The sequence below is a fragment of the Mixophyes fleayi genome, unplaced genomic scaffold (genome assembly GCF_038048845.1).
Source record: "Mixophyes fleayi isolate aMixFle1 unplaced genomic scaffold, aMixFle1.hap1 Scaffold_2541, whole genome shotgun sequence".
NCBI classification, from domain to species: Eukaryota; Metazoa; Chordata; class Amphibia; order Anura; family Limnodynastidae; genus Mixophyes; species Mixophyes fleayi.
Window position 1 is genome coordinate 4,982 of NW_027446647.1, and position 24,612 is coordinate 29,593.

The 24,612-nt window shown below is 43.4% G+C and overlaps 1 protein-coding gene across 2 annotated transcripts; it reads left to right on the forward strand.

Moving 5' to 3' along the window:
* The first annotated feature begins 220 nt into the window (after window positions 1-220).
* On the forward strand, window positions 221-24,612 carry LOC142125089 (uncharacterized). Of its 2 annotated transcripts, XR_012684851.1 has the most exons (9): window positions 221-3,258; window positions 10,224-10,653; window positions 13,011-13,172; window positions 16,306-16,524; window positions 16,617-16,763; window positions 16,991-17,231; window positions 17,543-17,707; window positions 18,111-19,771; window positions 23,197-24,612. XR_012684851.1 is itself a non-coding variant. In XM_075194260.1 (8 exons), the coding sequence occupies exons 1-8, from the start codon at window positions 1,250-1,252 to the stop codon at window positions 19,196-19,198; spliced, it is 4,461 nt and encodes a 1,486-aa protein (XP_075050361.1). In that variant the 5' UTR covers window positions 221-1,249; the 3' UTR covers window positions 19,199-24,612. The 2 variants fall into 2 exon arrangements, 1 of the variants encoding a protein (XP_075050361.1); XM_075194260.1 differs by having other exon boundaries at window positions 18,111-24,612.

The following is a 24,612-nucleotide window of genomic DNA, read 5'->3' on the forward strand; positions in this document are numbered from 1 at the left end:
CCAGTTTTACATCGTCCCTATACGTACCCCAGTATTACAGCATGCGGTGCTCACACCCTATATCACGTGTACCCCAGTATTACAGCATGCGGTGGTCACCCTGATATCTCTGTACCCCAGTATTAACAGCATGCGGTGGTTACCCTTGATATCTCTGTACCCCAGTATTACAGCATGCGGTGGTTACCCTGATATCTCTGTACCCCAGTATTACAGCATTGCGGTGCTCACCCTGATATCTCTGTACCCCAGTATTACAGCATGCGGTGGTCACCCCTGATATCTCTGTACCCCAGTATTACAGCATGCGGTGGTCACCCTGATATCTCTGTACCCCAGTATTACAGCATGCGGTGGTCACCTGATATCTCTGTACCCCAGTATTACAGTATGCGGTGGTTACCCTGATATCCCAGGATTCAGCTTTGACATCACTCTGACATACTGTACATTACAGCATGGGGTCACCTTGTCATCACTGGGGACCAGTATTAACAGACTTGGGGGTCACCCTGACATCGATGCATGAAGGTGTTTTATAATCCAGTGACCCTGACATTGCTGGATGTCCTTATAACAGTATGTCCCACTTTGCTCTCGTCTTGCAGTCACCTATTCTATGTAAATTGCTGAGATTATAGGTGGCCACCTGAGGGCGCTACAGGTTAAGATGTTGCTGCTCACACCTCTCAGCTGTGCTTGTATCCTCTTCGTCAGCTCTGTCAAGGAGAGAGAGACCCAGCATTATCAGTGTGAGCTGCCCAGACAGTTATTAGCTGTCTTCCTCCATTCATCTCTCTCCTACAGTTCTCCTCTGAGCCTGTGTCTTTATCCTACACTCCTCCCGTCCTTCTGCTCTCTGCATTACTACTGGCTGTTATCCTCAGCTCCAGCATCATCCCTGTATCCTGTAGCATCCCTGCCCTCCGTTATCATTTCCTCCCTCCTCCCTCCTCCCTCCCTGTCATCACTTGCCTCCCTACACCCTCCCCCCCTTCCTTGCATGAGATCTCTTTCTGTTGTCTACCTACTATCAGTCTCCCTCCTCCGTCTCCTCACCTGGGTGTGTGCTCAGGATCCCTCAGCTCCCGCTACAGGATGTCATGGAGATAATGAGCTTATTTGTGTGCTGTTCAGGGGTCGGAGGGCAGAGTTAGGGCTGCGAGGGAAGACAGGCCAGAACCCTGCCAGTGATCGGAACATGGGCACCTGGGACGGACATCTGTCTGAGTATCATGGAGCCTAATGAATGGGCCAGTACTCCCCAGCCAGCCGTATGATGGTGGATGGAGAGTCTAGTATGGCCAGAGAGGAGGTGGCTGAGCTGTCCAGTCTTCAGTATCCTCCTGGACTACGTCCTGACTCTGGACCCAGCCAGAAAAGTCACTGTTCTGGAGTCACTCAGTATGTGTCTGGGCAGTGCACATTCAGTGCTGGACCTTCACTTACAGAACATAGTTTTCCTTTAGAACAAAAACAGCTTCCAAGTTTAGGACACACTGAGAGTGCTTCTAGCCCCGGGACAATTCCCCCACAGAGCCATGCAACTACTAGACCCACCCTAACTTCTGCTCTAGGATACAAGGATACTCCACTTCAAGGATCCAATCAGCAAGCTGGTGCCCCGGTATCCGTTAAAACCCCATCATCTATTAATGTGGCTCCTGTTCCTACACCGAACAAGCCTCCTGACTCTGTGCAGTCATCTTCACTGGGGCCCATGCAACTTTGTGTCTCAGGACCTGTTCAACCTCCTGCCACTGGTCCTTTGCAGGCCTCTGCACCATGTCCAATGCAGACTACAGGCCCAGGGCCGGTTCAGCCTCCTGCCCCAGGACCAGTTCAGCTTACTGCTCCAGGACCATTGTCACTCATTACCCCAAGACCCATGCAGCCTCCTGTTCCAGGATCCATACAATCTCTTGTCCCAGGACCCATTCAGCCTTCAGCCTTAGGACCTTCACATTTACCTGCTAAAAGTACTACTCCTCCTTCATCCCCTGTTCCTATGCAGCCCCCTGTCGTAGAAGCAATGCGGCTTCCTGCAGCAGTATCTGTGGAGGATACTAGACAGACGGTAAGTCCCAGGCCGAACCATGTCACATGCTCCACCAAACCTACCCCAAGAACTAACCAGCCACCTACAGTAAGACCCACTCAGCCTCCGAGTCGTGGACCCAATCAGCCTCCGAGCCGTGGACCTAATCAGTCTTCAAACCGTGGACCCAACCAGCCACCTGCATTTAGACCTATTCAACCTCCTAACTGCGGAACCAACCAGCCTCCTCTGTCCACATCCAATCTGCCTCTTAACACAGGTTCCTGCCTCTCTTCTATACTTGGATCCAACCAGTCTCCTATATCTGTTCCCAACCAAACTCCTTCTACATTGTCCAACCAAACTCCTACCACTGAACCCAGCCAACCTCCTTCTACAGGACCCAACCATACTACTTCTGTAGGACCCAGCCAAACTTCTGTTTCTACACCCAGCCAATACCCATCTACAGGACCCAACCAACCTCCTTCTACATTGCCCCACCAACCTCCTACAGGACCCCAACAACCTCCATCTACAGGAACCAACCAACCTCCTTCCATAGGACCCAAACAACCATCTGCCTCTACACCCAGCCAACATCCTTCTAAAGGATCCAACCAATCTCTGTCTACAGGACCCAACCAACCTCCATCTACAGCACCCAACCAAACTTCTGCCTCTACACCCAGCCAACCTGCTTCTAAAGGATCCAACCAATCTCTGTCTACAGGACCCAACCAAACTTCTGCCTCTGCACCCAACCAATCTTCTACTATTGGACCCAACCAACCTACTTCTACAGGACTCAACCAGCCTCACACCTCAGGGGCAGTTCAGCACCCTGGCTCCTTTCAGTCTTCTGTTCCCAGTCAGATCCCAGCTTCTGGACCTAGGCAGCCTTCAGTCACAGGCATTAGTCAGACTTCTTCTGGGCTTAACCAAACTCCAGCCCTTGGGCAAAGCCAGTCTCCAGACTCTAGTCAAAGTCAGTCATCAGGACCTGGACAAGGCTCCCTTCTCCCAAAGTCGGAGGCTCCAGAGCAGATTGATGGAGAAGAACCTGGCACCTTCATGCAGCGCCAGTTTGGGGCCCTCCTGCAGCCGGCTGTCAATAAGTTTTCCCTGCGAATGTTTGGGAGTCACAAGGCTGTGGAGATTGAGCAGCAAAGAGTTAAATCTGCTGGATTCTGGATAATCCACCCGTACAGTGACTTCAGGTTAGTGGTCGCTGTCCATACACCTCACCTTACTGATGCTTCTGACTTCTACCATTAATATTATAGTATACACACTAATAACCAAGTGATCCAGGGCTCATATATGTAGATATGACACACATAGAGAAGAATATACATATACGTAAATGTACTGACTTCATGTTCTATACACACATACTACATGATATACAAATACTGACTACATGTACTATACACACTTATTACATGTTATACAAATACTGTATGTAATATACACATGTATTACATGATATACAAATACTGTATGTAATATACACATGTATTACATGATATACAAATACTGTATGTAATATACACACGTATTACATGATATACAAATACTGTATGTAATATACACATGTATTACATGATATACAAATACTGTATGTAATATACACACGTATTACATGATATACAAATACTGTATGTAATATACACATGTATTACATGATATACAAATACTGTGTGTAATATACACACATATTACATGTTATACAAATACTGACTGCATGTAATATACACACATATTACATGATATACAAATACTGATTGCATGTAATATACACATGTATTACATGATATACAAATACTGTATGTAATATACACACATATTACATGTTATACAAATACTGACTGCATGTAATATACACACATATTACATGATATACAAATACTGATTGCATGTAATATACACATGTGTTACATGTTATGCAAATACTAATTGCATGTAATATACACACACATATTACATGTTATACAAATACTCCATGTAATATACACAATTATTACATGTTATACAAATACTGACTGCATATAATATACACACATATTACATGATATACAAATACTGACTGCATGTAATATACACACTAATAACATGTTATACAAATGCTGCATGTAATATACACATGTATTACATGTTATGCAAATACTGATTGCATGTAACATACACATGTATTACATGTTATACAAATACTCCATCTAATATACACAATTATTACATGTTATACAAATACTGACTGCATATAATATACACACATATTACATGATATACAAATACTGACTGCATGTAATATACACACTAATAACATGTTATACAAATGCTGCATATAATATACACACATATTACATGATATACAAATACTGACTGCATGTAATATACACACTAATAACATGTTATACAAATACTGTATGTAATATACACATGTATTACAGGATATACAGATACTGTGTGTAATATACACATATATTACATGTTATACAAATACTGACTGCATGTAATATACACACATATTACATGATATACAATATACACACATATTACATGTTATACAAATACTGTATGTAATATACACCTGTATTACATGATATACAAATACTGTAACATACACATGTATTACATGTTATACAAATACTGATTGCATGTAATATACACATGTATTGCATGTTATACAAATACTGTGTAATATACACACCTGTTAGATATTATACAAATACTGACTCCATGTAATATACACACTTATAACATGTTATACAAATACTCCATGTAATATACACAATTATTACATGTTATACAAATACTGACTGCATATAATATACACACATATTACATGATGTACAAATACTGACTCCATGTAATATACACACTTATAACATGTTATACAAATACTGTATGTATTATACACATGTATTACATGTTATGCAAATACTGATTGCATGTAATATACACATGTATTACATGTTATACAAATACTCCATGTAATATACACAATTATTACATGTTATACAAATACTGACTGCATATAACATACACACATATTACATGATGTACAAATACTGACTGCATGTAATATACACACTAATAACATGTTATACAAATACTGTATGTAATATACACATGTATTACAGGATATACAGATACTGTGTGTAATATACACATATATTACATGTTGTACAAATACTGACTGCATGTAATATACACACATATTACATGATATACAATATACACACATATTACATGTTATACAAATACTGTATGTAATATACACATGTATTACATGATATGCAAATACTGTATGTAACATACACATGTATTACATGTTATACAAATACTGATTGCATGTAATATACACATGTATTGCATGTTATACAAATACTGTGTAATATACACACCTGTTAGATATTATACAAATACTGACTCCATGTAATATACACACTTATAACATGTTATACAAATACTGTATGTATTATACACATGTATTACATGTTATGCAAATACTGGTTGCATGTAATATAAACACATATTACATGTTATACAGATACTGACTGTATGTCATATACACATGTATTACATGTTATACAAATACTCACTGCATGTAATATACACACGTATTACATGTTATACAGATACTGAATGCATGTAATATACACACATATTACATGTTATACAGATACTCTATGTAATATACACATGTACTACATGCTATACAGATACTGACTGCATGTAATATACACACGTATTACATGTTATACAGATACTGACTGCATGTAATATACACACATATTACATGTTATACAGATACTGTATGTAATATACACACGTACTACATGCTATACAGATACTGACTGCATGTAATATACACACGTATTACATGTTATACCGGTACTCACTGCGTGTAATATACACACGTATTACATGTTATACAGATACTGACTGCATGTAATATACACACATATTACATGTTATACAGATACTGTATGTAATATACACACATACTACATGCTATACAGATACTGACTGCATGTAATATACACACGTATTACATGTTATACCGGTACTCACTGCATGTAATATACACACATATTACATGATATACAAGTAATTATCCAGAAGAGGGCGGGGCTTATCAGCCAGGAGGTGAGCAGACATGTAGGATGGATAAGTAGCTCCGGAATCCAGCACTATGATGACACTTTTCCTACCACAAGGTGCTGATCAGGGGATTATACAGACCGTCAGTGCAGGATCTGTGCAAATATATTTATACTCTTCCCCCACTGAGTATAAGTGATACACAGGAGTAATAAACGTTTTATACATACATGCTGAGCGCATGTGATCTACACATTACACATACAACCTATGTTGGGGGAGCCTGCAGCACATTAGGGTACAGGCTGGCGTGTGGGTTATACGTCCCTATACTCTGGCACCGTAGGTGACTGCCTAGGTCTGCCATAAGTATAGGGGATACGCTTAATGTGCTCCAGGTCTGCACTTTCTTATACACCTCCCATCTGTCATTATTCACGGATCTGCCTGAAGTGCAGGGAAATTTTCCCAAATGGGGGGATTGTTTGGTAAGTTAGGGGCGAAGTTTGGGCTGATTGGGGGCAAGGCTTTTATTCTCACAATTTTGTCTTTATGTATTTTGGTAAGTATGATTACATGAATGATTGCCATAGTAATACAAAGGCAGGATCCGCAGAGGGTGTGATAATACCACTGTACACCTGATTCTTATTGAGGAACATTGGGGTCCTCCTGAGGTCCGCTGAGAGTTATCTGATAATCTTATTTCCTGTAATATATCCCATTGGGACATTATGTGATGCATTGGCGAGGTCCTGGTGTGGTGAGACGCAGTGATTACATATTAGCAGTTATTGATAGAAGGAGTCTGGGTAATGGCGTAGGCCGGAGATCACCTTCAGCTCCTCTCTGACCGTACAATAAATCTATATATAACTGAGGGGGAGGGAGGGAATCCGGCTGCACCTTTATATAGGGATAGACAAAGTTCCAGCCCCAATCTCATTGGTTCCAGCAAATAAATATGAACTATAAACTATTTTCATGTATGTACACCCTGCACGGTGCTGTCCCATCTACAGATTAACGTAAGACTCATCTTGCTGTACAACTGCAATATATACGTGGATATCACATATAACGAGCAGAGAGAGATAGACTCGGCTCACTGCAGTATACAGTATGGTTATATCTGTACTGTACTGATATATAAATATATATTATGTGTTATCATGGGCAGGAGACCCTAACCCGACTCCCACTACTCGCCCCTCCACTTCTCAGCGGCCCCGTCACTCCTCTCCCCCTCTGTATAGAAGCAGGACGTGTCCCTTTGTAACGGTGGGTGGGGGGAGGGTTGTTATTATATATTATAGATAAAGATGCTGCCAGGTGGTCTGCAGTGGTCTGCTCACCCGGACCACCCAGGGAGCCAGACAGGCTCTGTATCCTCATTCTCTCTACCCCACCTATCCCCTATCTCACCTTCTTTCACTTCTTTCCACACCAGTCGCTCCCCAACCTCTCTACTGACCCCCTGGGGCTCTGCCCGAGTATAAAAGGGCTGGTGACGGAGACTGGCATCACACTGACGTGTGGACAGGACTGGGGAGCAGACAGTGGGATTAGGGGGCTCCATCAGTCCGTACGAGTGGAGGATTCCTGTGGTCCAGCAGTCATCTATGTCACTGACCATCATTGTGTAATGTGCCAAGCTCTCCATGTGCCCTCTACGTGCCCCACTGGGTGGAGGAAGCCGAGTGTGGAAGGCCCCCAATATATTTATGTGAGGGACAGCCGCTCTTTCCTTCATCTATAGAAGTATCTAAAGCGTCCGCGGAGAACTGAGATTGAAAGTCATCGTGTCACACTGCAAGGTGCTGCCTGCTAATCTCCACTTCATTAAGTCGATCGGATTTGTATAAAGCCGGAATCTGCCACACGTCCCAGCTGACCTGGGAGAGCCCTCGTGACTCCTACGTAGGCCGTGATAGGATAAATAGGGATTAGGAGGCTAGAGTTACATCATGGCCTGCTGACACAGTATAGGGGTGAATGTCAGCTCAGCGGGGGACCCTGGGAGCAGTGTGCTGCTGGTTTGTGTTTTACCTTCTGTAACTGGGAAGTTTTCTAATAAAATGGTTATCTTGTTTATTGATTCATTCATTTTGCCCATTATCATTTAATAATAGTTTTATTTTAAGGTGTCGGCAACAATAAAATAACAAATAGCAAGTTAGGTGTTAGAAAACGACTTCAAAGTAGGGTGCGATGGTCTGTACAGCATAGAGCGCCCCTAACATATGCAGCCTTTCTACCCCCTTATCTAAAGCAGTAATCTCACTCCGATATCTCGGAGCACTTGCCCGGCTCCAGGTACTCACTGGGACCAGTTTTACGCTGTGCCTTGGCAGGGGCAAACGCAGGATTTGTAGATGGCGGTTTCCACACCATGTCGTCAGTGGGCGTGACCAGCATGCATGGGGGCGTGGCTATAATATTAGACAGTACTTGGCTTCTCTCCAACTCTTCCTATCCCCATAATATACATGGACAATGCTGCGTGCACTACTGTTAGGTGCACAGAGCTCTCCGGTATCAAGCAGAGCCGTGTGAAGCTTAAGCAGGGTCCAGCCACCTCAATTATACAGTGCCCCAGGCTTGGAGGGGGTTTCCAGGCACTAGGAACCCCCCCCCCCTCGGTTTGTCTATGCTTGGCCTCACATGGATTATATATAGTTTTCCGGATTCTTTATTTATATGTGGCTTAGTAATCAACAATAAGAATTCACATGGAATCAACATGACAAGTCAACAGCACAGAAACATTTCCAGTGTATTCAATAAAAGATACTAACACAGGGGGAAAGACATCCAGACAAGGGGATAGTGGGAGAGGAGAAGGTGGTGGAGGTAAAGGGGAAGGGATAGAAAGGTGCGTACAAAGTGGTGGGAAGTATATCAGGTAGCCAAAGGGGGTACAATTCCAGGATGCAAACTATGTAGCAGAGTAGCTGGGTAACTCATAGGCAGGGGAGGGCTGGCAAATTTTAGCCCGGGGGGGCAAGACCTCGACTCAGCAGCCTATTTTAAAGGAAAAAAAATGTAGATGGTCCAGTGACCCAGCCCAAGATAGCCGACTATGGGACAGGCCCGTGTGGAGATGCCCCCCAGCCCAGCCTGCCCCTGCTCATAGGACTGGCAATAAACTGACAGATTGGTCTCTCATCAGTGCGGTGGGAGAGAGGATTTAGCTGCATTGTTCTAGTGTTTAAGGAGTGATATTTTTGTATGAAGAGTTGGGAATGTTGGATAAGGATCGGAGTCAGAAACCAGGGTCAGTCGGCACATCCGCAACCGTAATCATTTTGGAAAGATTAATTATTTCGTTCCAATATGGGGACATCTTGGGGCAGGACCACCATATGTGGAGTTGGGAGCCCACGTGAGAGTTACATCTCCAACAAAGGGGGGGGGGGGGGCTCTTTAGCTGAAAATGTATTTAACAGTTCGGGACAACTGCACAAATGTGTTAAAATGTTGTATTGGGTTTCAACAGTTACGATATTTTGTGAGCATTCGTGAGTAGCCATGAAAACTTTCAGGCACTGGATTGTCCCTGACACGGTTTCACACAGGGCTGGGTACACAATTAGTCAGACACAGCTTCTCTGCTCAGCAGAGTTTACCATCTAGATCTTGGTGTCTAGGAAACTAGAAGACAAAGTGACTGATCCAAGGTCCCAAGGAGCCGACATTGGGTTCTGAGGACTGTGGTCTCCATTAAGCCTCTCTGGGTCACTGTTATGTGGTCATGGCCCATAATCACCTTATTTGTTTTCACTTAAATTACCAGAATGTTGGTGGAAAATATAACGTGTAAATGTATCTTTGGTGGCTTTAACGTTTCTTTCCTCCTCTTTTCTCCATATCTTCCATATACAATTCTTTACCACCTCTCCTTCGAATTGTCTTTCTTCATGTCTATTTTTGATCAAATTGAATCCCACCTCTCCAAACAGCATTGACCTTTCTGTCCTCTTTATCTATATTTGTCCAAATATCTTTCCTCATTGACTTCACTGTTGCTTTACTTTTCTCCCCTTTCCATTTCTACCTTCTCCCCTTCCTTCAGGTTTTATTGGGATCTAATTATGCTTCTCCTCATGGTTGGGAACCTGATAATCCTTCCAGTGGGGATCACATTCTTCAAGGATGAAAATACCCCACCCTGGATCGTGTTTAATGTCCTCTCAGACACTTTTTTCTTGGCTGACCTGGTCCTGAATTTCCGAACAGGAATTGTGGTTGAGGACAACACAGAGATCATTCTGGATCCACACACCATCAAGATGAAATATTTAAAGACCTGGTTTCTGGTGGATTTCGTGTCTTCCATCCCAGTGGACTATATATTCCTCATTGTGGACCTGGAAACACGTGTGGACTCTGAAGTGTACAAGACAGCCCGTGCCCTCCGAATCGTCAGGTTTACTAAAATCCTCAGTCTTCTTCGGCTGCTTCGACTCTCCCGGCTCATCCGATACATCCACCAATGGGAGGAGGTAATATATAATGAATGTATTCTAGACAGATTTCTATGGATATGTTCCATAACTGTGCCTCAGAATCAGGATTCTACCTTTATAAAACACATAACTAGTGTTGGCATATGTTTATGTACTCACCGGACATGAAGTGCTTTCACTAGTCTGCTGTATATGTGTTCAGATCTGATGTATGTATATACATATATTTATATATAGATATATATAGATAGATAGATAGATACTCTCTGTCCAGGTATGATTGACAGAGGGTATAAATGCTGAGAGATATAAGAAGTCTTCGAGTTGAAGATTCCCTGAGCATTGCGAGAACTTGTGCTCCCAAAATGTTTGTGTCTCCACATAATAACAATAAATAAAATCTACTTAAAACTTTTTCTATGTTGCCCCTTGAACAATAGTGTCCCTAGGTATGTACCAATTTTGCCTACAGTCATGGCCAAAAGTTTTGTGAATGACACAAATATTATTTTTCACAAACTCTGCTGCCTCAGTTTTTATGATGGCAACTTGCATATACTCCAGAATGTCATGAAGAGTGATCAAATGAACTGCAATTAATTTAAAAGTCCCTCTTTGCCATGACAATGAACTTTATCCCAAAAACAACATTTCCACTGCATTTCAGCCATGCCACAAAAGGACCAGCTGACATCAGGTCACTGATTCTCTCATTAACACAGGTGAGAGTGTTGACGAGGACAAGGCTGGAGATCACTCTGTCATGCTGATTGAGTTAGAATAACAGATTGGAAGCTTTAAAAGGAGGGTGGTGCTTGAAATCATTGTTCTTCCTCTGTTAACCATGGTTATCTGCAAGGAAACCATGGTTATCTGCACAAAAAGGGCTTCATAGGCAAGGATATTGCTGCTAGTAAGATTGCACCTAAATTAACCATATATCAGATCATCAAGAACTTCAAGGAGAGAGGTTCAATAGTTATGAAGAAAGCTTCAGGGCACCTAAGAACGTCCAGCAAGCGCCAGGACCGCCTCCTAAAGTTGATTCAACTGCGGGATGGGGGCACCACCAGTGCAGAGCTTGCTCAGGAATGGCACCAGAAGGTGTGAGTTCATCTGCACACACAGTGATGTGAAGACTTTTGGAGGATGACCTTGTGTCAAGAAGGCCAGCAAAGAAGCCACTTCTCTCCAAAAACATCAGGGACAGACTGATATTCTGCAAAAGGTACAGGGATTGGACTGCTGAGGACTGAGGTAAAGTAATTTTCTCTGATGGGTCCCCATTCAGATTGTTTGGGGCATCTGGAAAAACGCTTGTCTGGAGAAGGAAAGGTGAGCGCTACCATCAGTCCTGTGTCATTCCAACAGTAAAGCATCCTGAGACCATTCATGTGTGGGGCTGCTTCTCAGCCAAGGGATGGGGCTCACTCACAATTTTGCCTGAGAACATGCAAAAAGAATGGTACCAAAACATCCTCCAAGAGCAACTTCTCCCAACCATCCAAGAACAGTTTGGTGGTGAACAATGCCTTGTCCAGCACGATGGACACCTTACCATAAGGCGGATACTAAGTGGTTCAGGGCTCAAAACATTGAAATTTTGGGTCCATGGCCAGGAAACTCCCCAGACCTTAATCCCATTGAGAACTTGTGGTCAATCCACAAGAGGTGGGTGGACAAACAAAAACCACAAATTTTGACAAACTCCAAGCATTGATTAGGCAAGAATGAGCGGCCATCAGTCAGTATGTGGCCCAGAAGTTGATTGACACCACGCCAGGGTGAATTGCAGAGGTCTTCAAAAAGAAGGGTCAGCACTGCAAATAATGACTGTTTGTATAAACTTAATGCAATTGTCAATAAAAGCCTTTGACACTTATGAAATGCTTGTAACTTTACTATAGTATACCATAGCAACATCTTACAAAAAGGTCTAAAAACACAGAAGCAGCAAACTTTGTGAAAACCATTTCTTGTGTCATTCTCAAAACTTTTGGCCATGCCTGTATATAGTAAATACAGCCCTGGCCCTAGGTATGTGGCTAGATTTCCTATATAGTAAATACAGCACTGGCCCTAGGTATGTAGCTAGGTTTCCTATATAGTAAATACAGCCCTGACCCTAGGCATGTGGCTAGGTTTCCTATAAAGTAAATACAGCCTTGGCCCTAGGTATGTGGCTAGGTTTCCCATACAGTAAATACAGCCTTGGCCCTAGGTATGTACTTAGGTTGCTGTATGGTAAATACATCCCTAGTAATATTAAGTCATGTAACACAGGGGATGTGTACATGGGTGTGACGGTGTTTGATTGACACATGATATTAGAGGAGAACATATCTGATCGTCATGTATGTAAGTGTGATCTGCATCTTTCTTTTGTCGGCCAGATCTTCCACATGACCTACGACCTGGCTAGCGCGGTGGTTCGGATCTTCAATCTCATCGGGATGATGTTGCTGCTGTGTCACTGGGATGGCTGTCTGCAGTTCCTGGTCCCTATGCTGCAGGATTTCCCAGAGGATTGCTGGGTTTACATCAGCAAGATGGTGGTGAGTGATCTCTCTCTACTTATCAGTCTCATGCTAGCGCGCGCACGCTAGGAGTTAATATCCCTTGGCCAAGAGCGGGGGAAAATTGAGACTCGGCCACAAAAACAATGATTTGGGCACCGTTCACTTGTAAACACTCGTCGCTGATCAGCGTTGGGCAGATGTCTCTTGTTCCCTCCAACACACAATGTTCTCAGCAGTCTGCGTCTCCGGCTGGTGACTGTCACAGGAGAGCCCCAATAATAACACGGGAGAGAGGACCCCTGGATGTAGCCAGGATACCGGGGTGTAACGTCCTGGGAGCTGCCGGTGTTTCCAATCTCTTTCCTGGAAGTTATTCTGGAGTTTAGTCACTCATCACCCTCCCATATAGATGTCACAGGGCTATACCTAAGATACAGAAGAGTATTCTGGTTGCTGCTGGTGTAGGACGTTTATAATACTACAGCCCATGAGGACCAGCATGGGAGTGATGTGGCAGCTGTCACAGGCAACATGGGGGCTCACAATGACCATTTTCTGGAAATCAGTGATATTTACCACGTTGGGCTTATGGCAGCTTCTAAAGGGGGTGAGAATGGCCACTGTCGCCCCTGGTGGCAGACTGTAAATGTGTGTTCTGGTTCCTCCCTCTCATTTGCATATAATGCCAGTAGTATAATGATGGGATATATGGAGAAGTCACGGTTTAAAAGCAAATTGCAAGCATGTATTATACAGGAGGGGTCTGCCATGTATTATGTTATAAATGGGGGGTTACCGTGCGTATACATGTGATGTCACTTATATAACACATTGGGGCTGTTGGACCATACCACGTGGTTATATATGTGATGTCACTTATATAACACATTGGGGCTGTTGGACCATACCATGTGGTTATATATGTGATGTCTCTTATATAACACATTGGGGCTGTTGGACCATATCACGTGGTTATATATGTGATGTCTCTTATATAACACATTGGGGCTGTTGGACCATATCACGTGGTTATATATGTGATGTCACTTATATAACACATTGGGGCTGTTGGACCATACCACGTGGTTATATATGTGATGTCTCTTATATAACACATTGGGGCTGTTGGACCATACCACGTGGTTATATATGTGATGTCTCTTATATAACACATTGGGGCTGTTGGACCATACCACGTGGTTATATATGTGATGTCTCTTATATAACACATTGGGGCTGTTGGACCATACCACGTGGTTATATATGTGATGTCACTTATATAACACATTGGGGCTGTTGGACCATACCACGTGGTTATATATGTGATGTCACTTATATAACACATTGGGGCTGTTGGACCATACCATGTGGTTATATATGTGATGTCTCTTATATAACACATTGGGGCTGTTGGACCATACCACGTGGTTATATATGTGATGTCACTTATATAACACATTGGGGCTGTTGGACCATACCACGTGGTTATATATGTGATGTCACTTATATAACACATTGGGGCTGTTGGACCATACCACGTGGTTATATATGTGATGTCACTTATATAACACATTGGGGCTGTTGGACCATACCACGTGGTTATATGTGATGTGGGATACAGTTGTGTCTGCCGGGTATAGTTCTGAGGCCGCAGCTGTCAGCGATCACTCTATAACCCTTTATCTCCAGAGAGGATATTATGTCAGCTCGTTATCACATTACAGCTGAGACTCATTAGTGACTCATTGCCCCGTTACTCAGTTACAGAGTCACAGGGAAACACCGCAGGTGTATATATAGCATCAGGAGCATATAGAGACACCTACACACATACTTCTAGTACTTGCTGTACTTCCTCTATTACTGCTGACACTTCCTACCTGTATATACTATACTGTACATACTTCTAATACTCCTTGTACCTGGTACTGCTGCTTCCTATACTTCTAATACCTTATTCTACACCTCTACCACTAAACTCTAGTACTCCCTGAACTGCCACATCCTGGGTTTCTCCCCCCCCCGTTCATGGGTTTCCCTTATATAGCGAGAATCAGCTGAACCCCCCACCCCCCAGTTTTGGGTTTCTCTGCTATCCTATTATAGTGAGAATACTGTATTCTATTGTAATATGTCTGATTTCCATCTGTTGTTAGTAAGTTCAATATAATGTACTGATGCCTTTATTTTTATTTCCAACAAAAGGATTGCAAAAAAAACCTGTTCGTATAATGTATTATCCGAGTTTGGTAAATGAATCCCTTAATCTTCTACATGTGAAGCGCTACATGATCACACGTATCACGCTGCCATCACGCGGTGAGATAGGGAACCCGTGCATGAGACTTTGATGTGGCCCCGCAGACTAGTAACTGGATTCCTGTAGGGCCACTCCGTAGTCCCAGTAGCAGCAGTACACATCACAGACACATGATATGTACTAGACTTGCACATATGATTGACATGCGGACAATTAACAGATGCGTTTTTCAGCTGCCGTGAGGTTTTTCCCATTTCATGTCGCTGTAGGTATGGAGATCTGCAAGAGCACGCCTACTGCATGCAATATTGCCGGAACATAGAAGTGCTAGAATGTATGATGGAGCATGCTTAACGCATGACTGCATTCATTGCATGTAGCGTGTGCGGGAGCACATATAGCAAGTGAACTTCAAAAATTACAGCTAGCATGTCGTATGTATGTAAGGGATAGCAGTGCATGCTTACTGCATGTGACACATGACAAGGGCATGTATACTGCCTAGAAAGTATAAGGTTTGGTTTATTGTGCTAATGCAGGTTGTATAAAGAGTATGTTCTAAATCATGATTAACATATAAAAATGGTATGTTAAAAAACATGCTAATAAGTGGTAAGAAGTTTGTTAGTCGCATGACACTTCTAAAATAGCATGTAGCCCAGGACACGCCAGTAATAAGCATGTTTAGTAAAATGAATATATGTATGGAAAAATCAGGCCCAATCTGAATATCTATTTGGACAGCCATTGGCAGCCCTGTGGCTCTGCAGAGCTGACATTCTGTCTCCCATGTTGCATCTGAGAAAGCTGAGACTTGTGGGAGTTGATATTGCAAAATGCGCCCCCACCATCTAGCATGGCTCCGTGTTCTCATGGTCCAGTCACTGACTCCATGTCTCTCCTTACCAGAACGCCTCCTGGGGCAAGCAGTACTCTCACGCGCTCTTCAAGGCCATGAGTCACATGCTGTGCATTGGGTACGGACAGCAGGCGCCGGAAGGAATGACTGACGTGTGGCTTACCATGCTCAGTATGATCGTGGGGGCCACGTGTTATGCCATGTTTATCGGCCACGCCACAGCTCTCATCCAGTCTCTGGACTCTTCCCGGCGTCAGTACCAGGAGAAGGTGAGCAAAGCATAGACCAAAAGAGAGACTGAGGAAAGAAAGGAGGGTACTACCTGTATACTGATCCCACCTTTCCTCTCTGTATCCCACAGTATAAGCAGGTGGAGCAGTACATGTCCTTTCACAAACTGCCCCCAGATACCCGACAGAGGATTCATGAGTATTACGAGCATCGTTACCAGGGAAAAATGTTCGATGAGGAAAATATTCTAGGGGAACTTAGTGAGCCGCTTAAAGAAGTAAGTACTTCCCTATTGTAAGCCAATACTCCTCTAATACCTCTTGTCACTTCCCTGCGGTAAGACATTACTCCACGTCCCTGAGGTGGGAATACACCATAATTACCTCTTGTCACTTCCCTGAACTGTGAGTTCTCCATTTCACCCCATTTCTTTCCCCAATGGGTGAATCCTCTCTACTCATCATATCATTCTCCCAATAACCATATTTTAAATTTTTTCTTAAGGAAATTGTTAATTTTAATTGCCGGAACCTCGTTGCCAATATGCCGCTTTTTGCCAATGCTGACCCCAACTTCGTGACTGCCATGCTGACAAAGCTTCGCTTTGAGGTCTTCCAGCCGACTGACTACATCATTCGTGAAGGGACTGTGGGTAAAAAGATGTATTTCATCCAACACGGGGTAGTCAGCATATTGACCCGGGGCAGCAAAGAAACTAAGCTTTCCGATGGGTCATACTTTGGAGGTGAGTGCCCAGAAAGAATGAACTGCCTTATTTATGTATCTGGGAAAAGGTTTACATTAACTGAGGTTCACTCTGTATGTTCCTAATGGTGTAGTATTCCTTCTAAAAAGTGTGTAGCTCACAGGTTCCACCAATTCAGGTGTATGGGCATCTCCCATCATATCCCTCCTCCAGAATATTTTAAAATGGGGACAGAATGAGGTGTGGTGGGGCTGAGACGTGTCCTTCTCACCTTGTTCCTGGTCGGTTGAGTCTCAGACAACGGTGGTTTGTATGATGAAAAAACTGACACACACGTTTGTGACCTGTAGAGATCTGCCTGCTGACCCGTGGACGTCGGACGGCCAGTGTGCGCGCTGACACATATTGTCGCCTCTACTCTCTGTCTGTGGACAACTTTAACGAGGTCCTCGAGGAATATCCAATGATGCGTCGAGCGTTCGAGTCTGTGGCCATGGACCGGCTAGATAGGATTGGTGGGTACAAAGAAACGCACTAGTTAATGAACCTTGGACACAGTGATACATAACGCACACACATATATGTATGTATCTTGACTTGTCTTGTTTATCCCCCATTTTCTGTATCGCCCTTCTTATGTACCTATCTCTATTTACTATCATTGTAACCTAGCTTTATTACCCTCTTCTTATTTTCTTTAGCATCATTCTCTTGAATCCTCATTTTCTTTATTGCCCTCTGTCTGTTTCCCCCATATTCTATATTACCCTTCTCCTATGGTTATTCCACAAGTATGTATACCTTCTTCCATATTTACCTCTTAACCAAGCTCTTGTACCTTGTATCAGCTGTCTCCGCTCTCACCGCCAGCTCCCTCCCAGCATCACGTTCCTTTCCTTGTGTCCGTCTTGCCCTCAGGTAAGAAGAACTCTGTCCTCCTGCGTAAACGTGCGGAGAACAGCAGTGGCTCTGTGAATAATGAGATCATTCAGCAGATTGTGAAGCACGATCAAGACGTGGCGCATAACATCCAGGATCTACAGGCACTAGGGACGATGAGGGACCCCGGCCTCAATAGGACTCTCATCTGGGAGCCCCTGGTTCATGCTCCCCTTCAAACTGCTGCCGCCACCACAAATGTGGCCATTGCACTCACCCATCAGCAAAACCTTCATGCACACGTCTTCCTGCCACCGTCTTCCTTACCGGAGACTGCATACACCAGCCGCCAGGCAAGAAGGTCCCAGCCCAATGTTGGAGTGTCCCGACCCACCTCTGTGAGCTCTCCATCTGGTGTCCAGTCTCACTTGCAGACTCCAGTTGGCATCACTCCCTCTTCTCCACGTGGTGTCCAGAAGCCAGGTGTTGCGGTGTCTCCTTCACAGCTATGCCAAATACAGAGAGTGGATTATCCAGTCCTTGCAAAACCACTTATGGCTTCACAAGTGCAACTATCCCGATCTCGGGGGACTTCTGCATCAACCTCTGTCTTGCAGCAATCAGCAGGACTTACGAGCTCTCATGCTGTCTTGGGGCAACTTTCTGGGAGGACTCTGCACTATAGTCTGTCCAGAGCCAGTGGTTCTCACATCTCTCTTCTCATGCAGCAAGCAACGAGCTCCCCCCAGTATCTTGTCAAACACAGAAGCATACAAGGACTTCCTATTGGCAGACTATCACAGGATGTACGTCTCCTTTCAGCCTCTCAGCCTTCACTGCCCAACAAAGCAGCCCAACAGCAGGACAGTGCAGCATCCCCACAAGCTGCAGACTCCCCGGGGGCTGTTACTAATAAATCCTCGCCTTCTGTATCCGTACTGATTGTTAAGCCCTCTTCTCAGCAGGTGCCTTCAGGGTCTCTCATCCTGTCTGGATCAGTCAGTGGCTCAGTTACTCCTCAGTCTCCTGTTACTACATCTCGACAACCAACACCATCACGCAAGGGATCAGTAGCTTTCAGCCCCGATGTGGACATTAGCAAACCGAAGCTCCCATCCAACATGTGAAGAGAGGCCGAAGCAATTGACTCTTTCAAAAGACCAACATAGAACCCAACCATCTTCTAGTTCATGCAGGAACCAGACATGAGGTGAAAGCATAGCCTGATCCTCTGGAGTCTCCCAGTTTAACAACACCACAATTGCTGAGTCCTAATATTCTGTCCAATAATGCCCAGAGTCAAGCAGAAGCTCAATATGTGTCCCAAGTCTGTCCGCTAACGTACCAGTGTCTTATGTACCTTCTACCCATGCAGAAGACCAACATTTGGCTCAAGCACATTTTCCCTGAGTCGGTGACACCAACCGCTGTGGAAAGGAAAGAAGTTGTCAGCACGGATTGAGAGTAATTATGCCTTACACACTATGCTTAGCTTTATAAAGAAGGAATAAAGCGCTTTACATATGAGTCTCTGGACGGTCTTTTGGTGGAGGGTTTAGACTAACTTATGAAGAAAAGTGGATTTCCCTTAGTTCTTCTGAGTCCTTAGAGCTTGTTCCAGGCAGCCATTCTAGAATTTGTGGAACCACAAGTGAGGACCAGTGTCACGGAGAAAGTGGCTTATGGAACCTACCTGTGAGGTGTGTACTGGGTCTTCCATGTCCCTCCCTTCTTTATGTGTCCTATTAATCGACCAAAGATTAGTCCTATCAGGTCTACTACAGTAACAATGTGTCTCTGCAAGTTTAGGTTTTCTCCTGTTTCTATTAGAGGTTGAGATGTGTGCCCAGATGGATTCCATGACCATGAAAAAGGCTTAACTGTAAAATCCCCCCCACCCACCACAAACCCTTCCATGCTGTATGTTGCACCTAGGAATAGGTTCACTGTGTCCTACACATTGCATCAATCTTAATTCCCAATTCTCCTGGTGCTCTCCAGGTGTTGTGAAACTACAAGTCCCAGTATACCTTGCCAGCTATCGGCTTGCTATCTACTGGCAAAGCTTGCTGGGGCTTGTAGTTTCAAAACACTTGGAGCGCCACAGGTTGCTGTGTCCATACTTCACTTCCAGTACAGGGATTTTCTATCTGCCCCCAACAAACATCACTTCCAGGACTGGAATTTGATATCCACCTCTGATTTGTATTACATCTATTGTTGGGGTTTTCTGCCTGTGCCCAGCTTATACCACTTCCAGTGTTGGGGTTCTTAGTCTTGGCACTCATACAATGGAGATATTTGCTGAGCAGGACCATTACCAGAGAATTGTTCTGTTCCATTGGATGTGCACACGCAGACCACTAAGACGTCTTGGGTCAATCATCCAACATAATTGTACCTGCCAACCACTTGTATTTCAGTCAGTGAGTCCCAGTGTCCTGTGGAAGCTCCGATGTCACTGACTCTCCCACCAGGGTAGATTTCTCTTCTGTAGATGTTACTCTTAGTATTGGCTTCTCTTTCTATCCTTTTCTCCTGTCACTTGCAACACTAAGATCCCGTCGTGCGACCTAGAAGTGTACCGAGACATTGCTGCTCTGTTGAGTCTCATTCATGGATTAAATTGATAATGAGAGGGAGGAGACATCGAGGCGGCCTGTGGTTTACATCGGGTAAAGTGCGACTAGAAATGATCCTCACTGTGGACATACAACTGGTGCAAGATACAGCTCAACAATATAGGACGAGACCAGTTCTTGGTATCTCTGAGCTGATGCAACATTCAGAATGTAAACAGCCATATGCCCCTCCACACAGCTAGGAACACTCCTAACAATCCACCCCTTTATCTCATTTCATTAATCTTCCCAAAAGGAAATATCGTTCCTGAACTGAAATGAAGCATACTGCGGCTTCTACTCCATGGAGGCAGAGGACAGATGTAAGCGGGAGAACCAATCGCAAGCCTCAGTCTGTTTATAGTGGCATGTGATTGGTCCTCCCACTCACGGCCCACTCAGCTGTGTCATACAGCCACGTCTTTTGGCTGGGACTCAGAGCAGAACTCGAGGGGCTCTGGGAAAAATATCCCTTGCCAGTCCAGCTAGAAGAAGTTTAGTAGACTATATCAATTAGGTTGTGGCGCATCGATAATTCAATGGCGAAAAGGAGATTCACTTTACAATTTTTTATGTTGCACTGAACAACCAGTGAATTTTGTTTTGCACTGTTAAATCCTGCCTTTCAGTACTCGTCTTGTACCCTCCAAGACTATTCCATCATTACTCCATTCCCTTCCTCTCCAAGGTCTCCAAACAATTCCTCATTTCTGGCTCCTCAGTTGATCCCATGAAAGTCACCTTGCTATTTTGTGTTTATTTTCCTATAGATTCTTCCTATTTCCTCCAAAATAGACATGTCCTGGACCTCCTACCTTTTCAGTGTAGACTCGTACTTTATACCTTTGTAATGTGCTCTCGCTATTGTAGACTGCTCTCATCTGCCTTATGGGAAAATTCCAGCCTGTTTATTTTAAAATACTTATTTTCATCTGTTCTTGTGCAAATTCTCTCTTCTTCCTATTGTTTCCCTTTATTTAACAGAGCAATCATATCCCATACCTAGACCCTTTCTGTATACCCAGTCTAAGATCACTACTCTGCCCAGTGTTGTAGAATTCTCCTCCATACCAAAATCTCTATTCCACACCTACTAAGATCTCTCTAACCAATGTTTTAGACCAAACTTAGAGGTCTCCTCCATAACCAGAACTCTATTTCGCCATGCATATGATGTTCTATCACATTCTAAGATCTCTAAGTCATAGCTAGAGCTCTATTCCACCTTACCCAATATTCTACCCCATTCTAAGATCTCTTATTCATAGTAGAGCTCTACTCCATCTTACCCAATGTTCTACCACATTCTAAGATCTCCAAGTCATGGCTAGAGCTCTACTCCACCTTACCAAATGTTCTACCCCATTCTAAGATCTCCAAGTCATAGCTAGAGCTCTACTCCCTCCTTACCCAATATTCTACCCCATTCTAAGATCTCTTATTCATAGTAGAGCTCTACTCCATCTTACCCAATGTTCTACCACATTCTAGGATCTCTAATTAATGTCTGCAGATCCGCTCCATAACTCAAACTCATATTCACCATATCCAACGGTCCTCATACCTCGCACAAGTTGTCCAATTCGCAGCTAGAACTCTTCTCCATACCTAGAGCTTTATTACATCATATCCAATGTTCAACGACATTCCAGGATCTCCAATTTAAAGCTAGAGCTCTCCTCTGTAACTAAGACTCTATTCCAACATACCACATGATCTACCTACTAAGATCTCTAAATTATGGCTAGAGCTCTACTTCACCTTACCCGATATTCTACCACATATTAAGATCTCTAATTCATGGTTAGAGATCCGCTCCATACATAGAACTCATATTGACCATACCCAATGTTATACCACATTCTAGGGTCTCCAATTCAAAGCTAGATCTCTAATTCAGTTAGAGATATCCTCCATAGTTCTATTCCACTGTATCCGATGTTCTACTTCATAGAGATCTCCTCAATACTTCATAGATAAAGCTCTACTTTACTGTTCCCAATGTTCTACCACAGACTGAGAGCTTTAATTCAAGTAAGAGCTCTACTCCCTTCATACTTAAAATTCAAGTACCAAAATCTCTACTGGGTATACTGAGCTCTAGTTCATACTGTAGATATACTTAATTCATAGTGCCCTGCTACTTAATGTTCTAACCCCTACTTAGACCCTTCTGCCTATCTAGAGATGTTTGTGCCCCAAACCAGTGTAATAACACCATAAGAGGTGTTCTTTGCTGTACCCAGATATTTGCTCCATACTTTCATAACTAGAGGTCCATTCTAAACCCTGTGTTCTACTCCATACTAGGAGTATTACTCAGTGTGCTGCTTCCTCTTTGTTTTTGCCGTTTTGATGGTAATCCACCCCACCCCTGCCCTCCTGTAGGAAGGTAATCTTGCTGGTGTGATACCACAACATAACTGATCGCTTGTTGGGTTTGGGATTCCTTGGTGTTTGTAGCCTGTGAATATTTACAATCCCATGCATTCTTACCCTTGCAGATACATCCATGTCTGGAGCCACAAGCCAATAGGAGAAGGCGTGAATATTCAATGCACTCGTCTGACCTTTGTTCACGTCACAACATGATGTCACACGTCCTACTGGCAGCAGTAGACAAGGGGAGATGATAGTTTCTCTCCTGGTTGCGTTATATAGTCATATTGTGCACTCTATTTGCTAAATCAGGCATCTGAACGCCAATAAGGAAATGAAGAAACATGTGTGGAAGCAGTTAATCTATTCATGTAAAAACAGCAAGACCTCTGTGGCCCTTGTCGACATATAGCCCAGCCACAGAAGTTAGATCATATACAGGGGGGGAAACAGGTCTGTGACCCCTCTAACATCACATGACAAGCTGCAGGTATGGTCATCTCCAAACGGTTAAGGCATGTGACCAGCTTGCTAGTTCTGTTGTCTCCCATTCAATGTGACGGGTTCCTCTTCATGCACGTCTTTAGGTCATTTCATTTGTAAAAGACGATGTCGTAAAAGACACAATTTTGGTCATCAACTTCAAAGTATTTAGCATAAATCACAGTTGAATAAACTGAAATTTGTAGAAATAGAAGTGAACACATTTCATATTTGACTAACCTCATGTATGCAACATAGAAATCCCTTTTAACAATTCATTAGCACTTTATAAATGCGGGTGTTCATTTGGTCGCGAGAAGTTCCGTTATCAACTATATTAGAGAGTAAACCCATGATTTAGGCTTCCTACACGCTACATCTCGAGGTGACACATGTCCATTGTAGAAGACCTTATGAAATGTAAAGAATAATACCATATTACTGTAAATAAGGGCCATCTTACTACTGGAACAAGTTTTTGAGGCTTCTTCAGATAATCGACTGAATTCTACATTGAGTGGAGATTGAGGAGAAATCCAGTTTCTGGGATGTTTGACAGATTAAAGGTGTCTAAACTGTACATGAAGATAGAGAATGGGGGGACATATTATTGTTGGGTGAGGAGTATTTTAATGATGAAAGTTCAGGTAGAGACCAAGGAGACATCTTACATCTGAGATAAAGGTAATTCTGTCATATGGATGGACGTTAAGGCAGAGGATGAGAAGTCTTATAACTGGGAGGGAGCCGGGGATGTTAGCTAGAAGGTGAGGAGACATCTTATGGCTGGGAATTGAAGAGGAGCCAATGTATTGATTGGATGGTGGTGGGGGTCGTTATATGGATGAAGTTGAAGAGAAGATATTGTATGGTACTGTTGGGAGGTAAATGGGTCACTACTTGGATGAAAGTTTAGGTAGATCTTATTGGTGGGAGGAGGGTAGGGTGGCATCAGGATGGAAGTTGTGGACGGAGAGGAGAAATCAGACTTTTCTTTTGTACTGTACATAGAAAAGTTTGTTTGTAAACAGGTTATGTAAATAAAGAGAAGAAAACAA

What these genes read in the sequence shown, in the direction of transcription:
- LOC142125089 (XM_075194260.1), top strand. Translation starts at nt 1,250, where the DNA reads ATGGGCCAGTACTCCCCAGCCAGCCGTATGATGGTGGATGGAGAGTCT. An exon ending in ACATCCACCAATGGGAGGAG is followed by an intron (nt 10,654 to 13,010) that starts GTAATATATAAT and finishes TTTGTCGGCCAG; the next exon opens with ATCTTCCACATGACCTACGA. An exon ending in CGATGGGTCATACTTTGGAG is followed by an intron (nt 17,232 to 17,542) that starts GTGAGTGCCCAG and finishes TGTGACCTGTAG; the next exon opens with AGATCTGCCTGCTGACCCGT.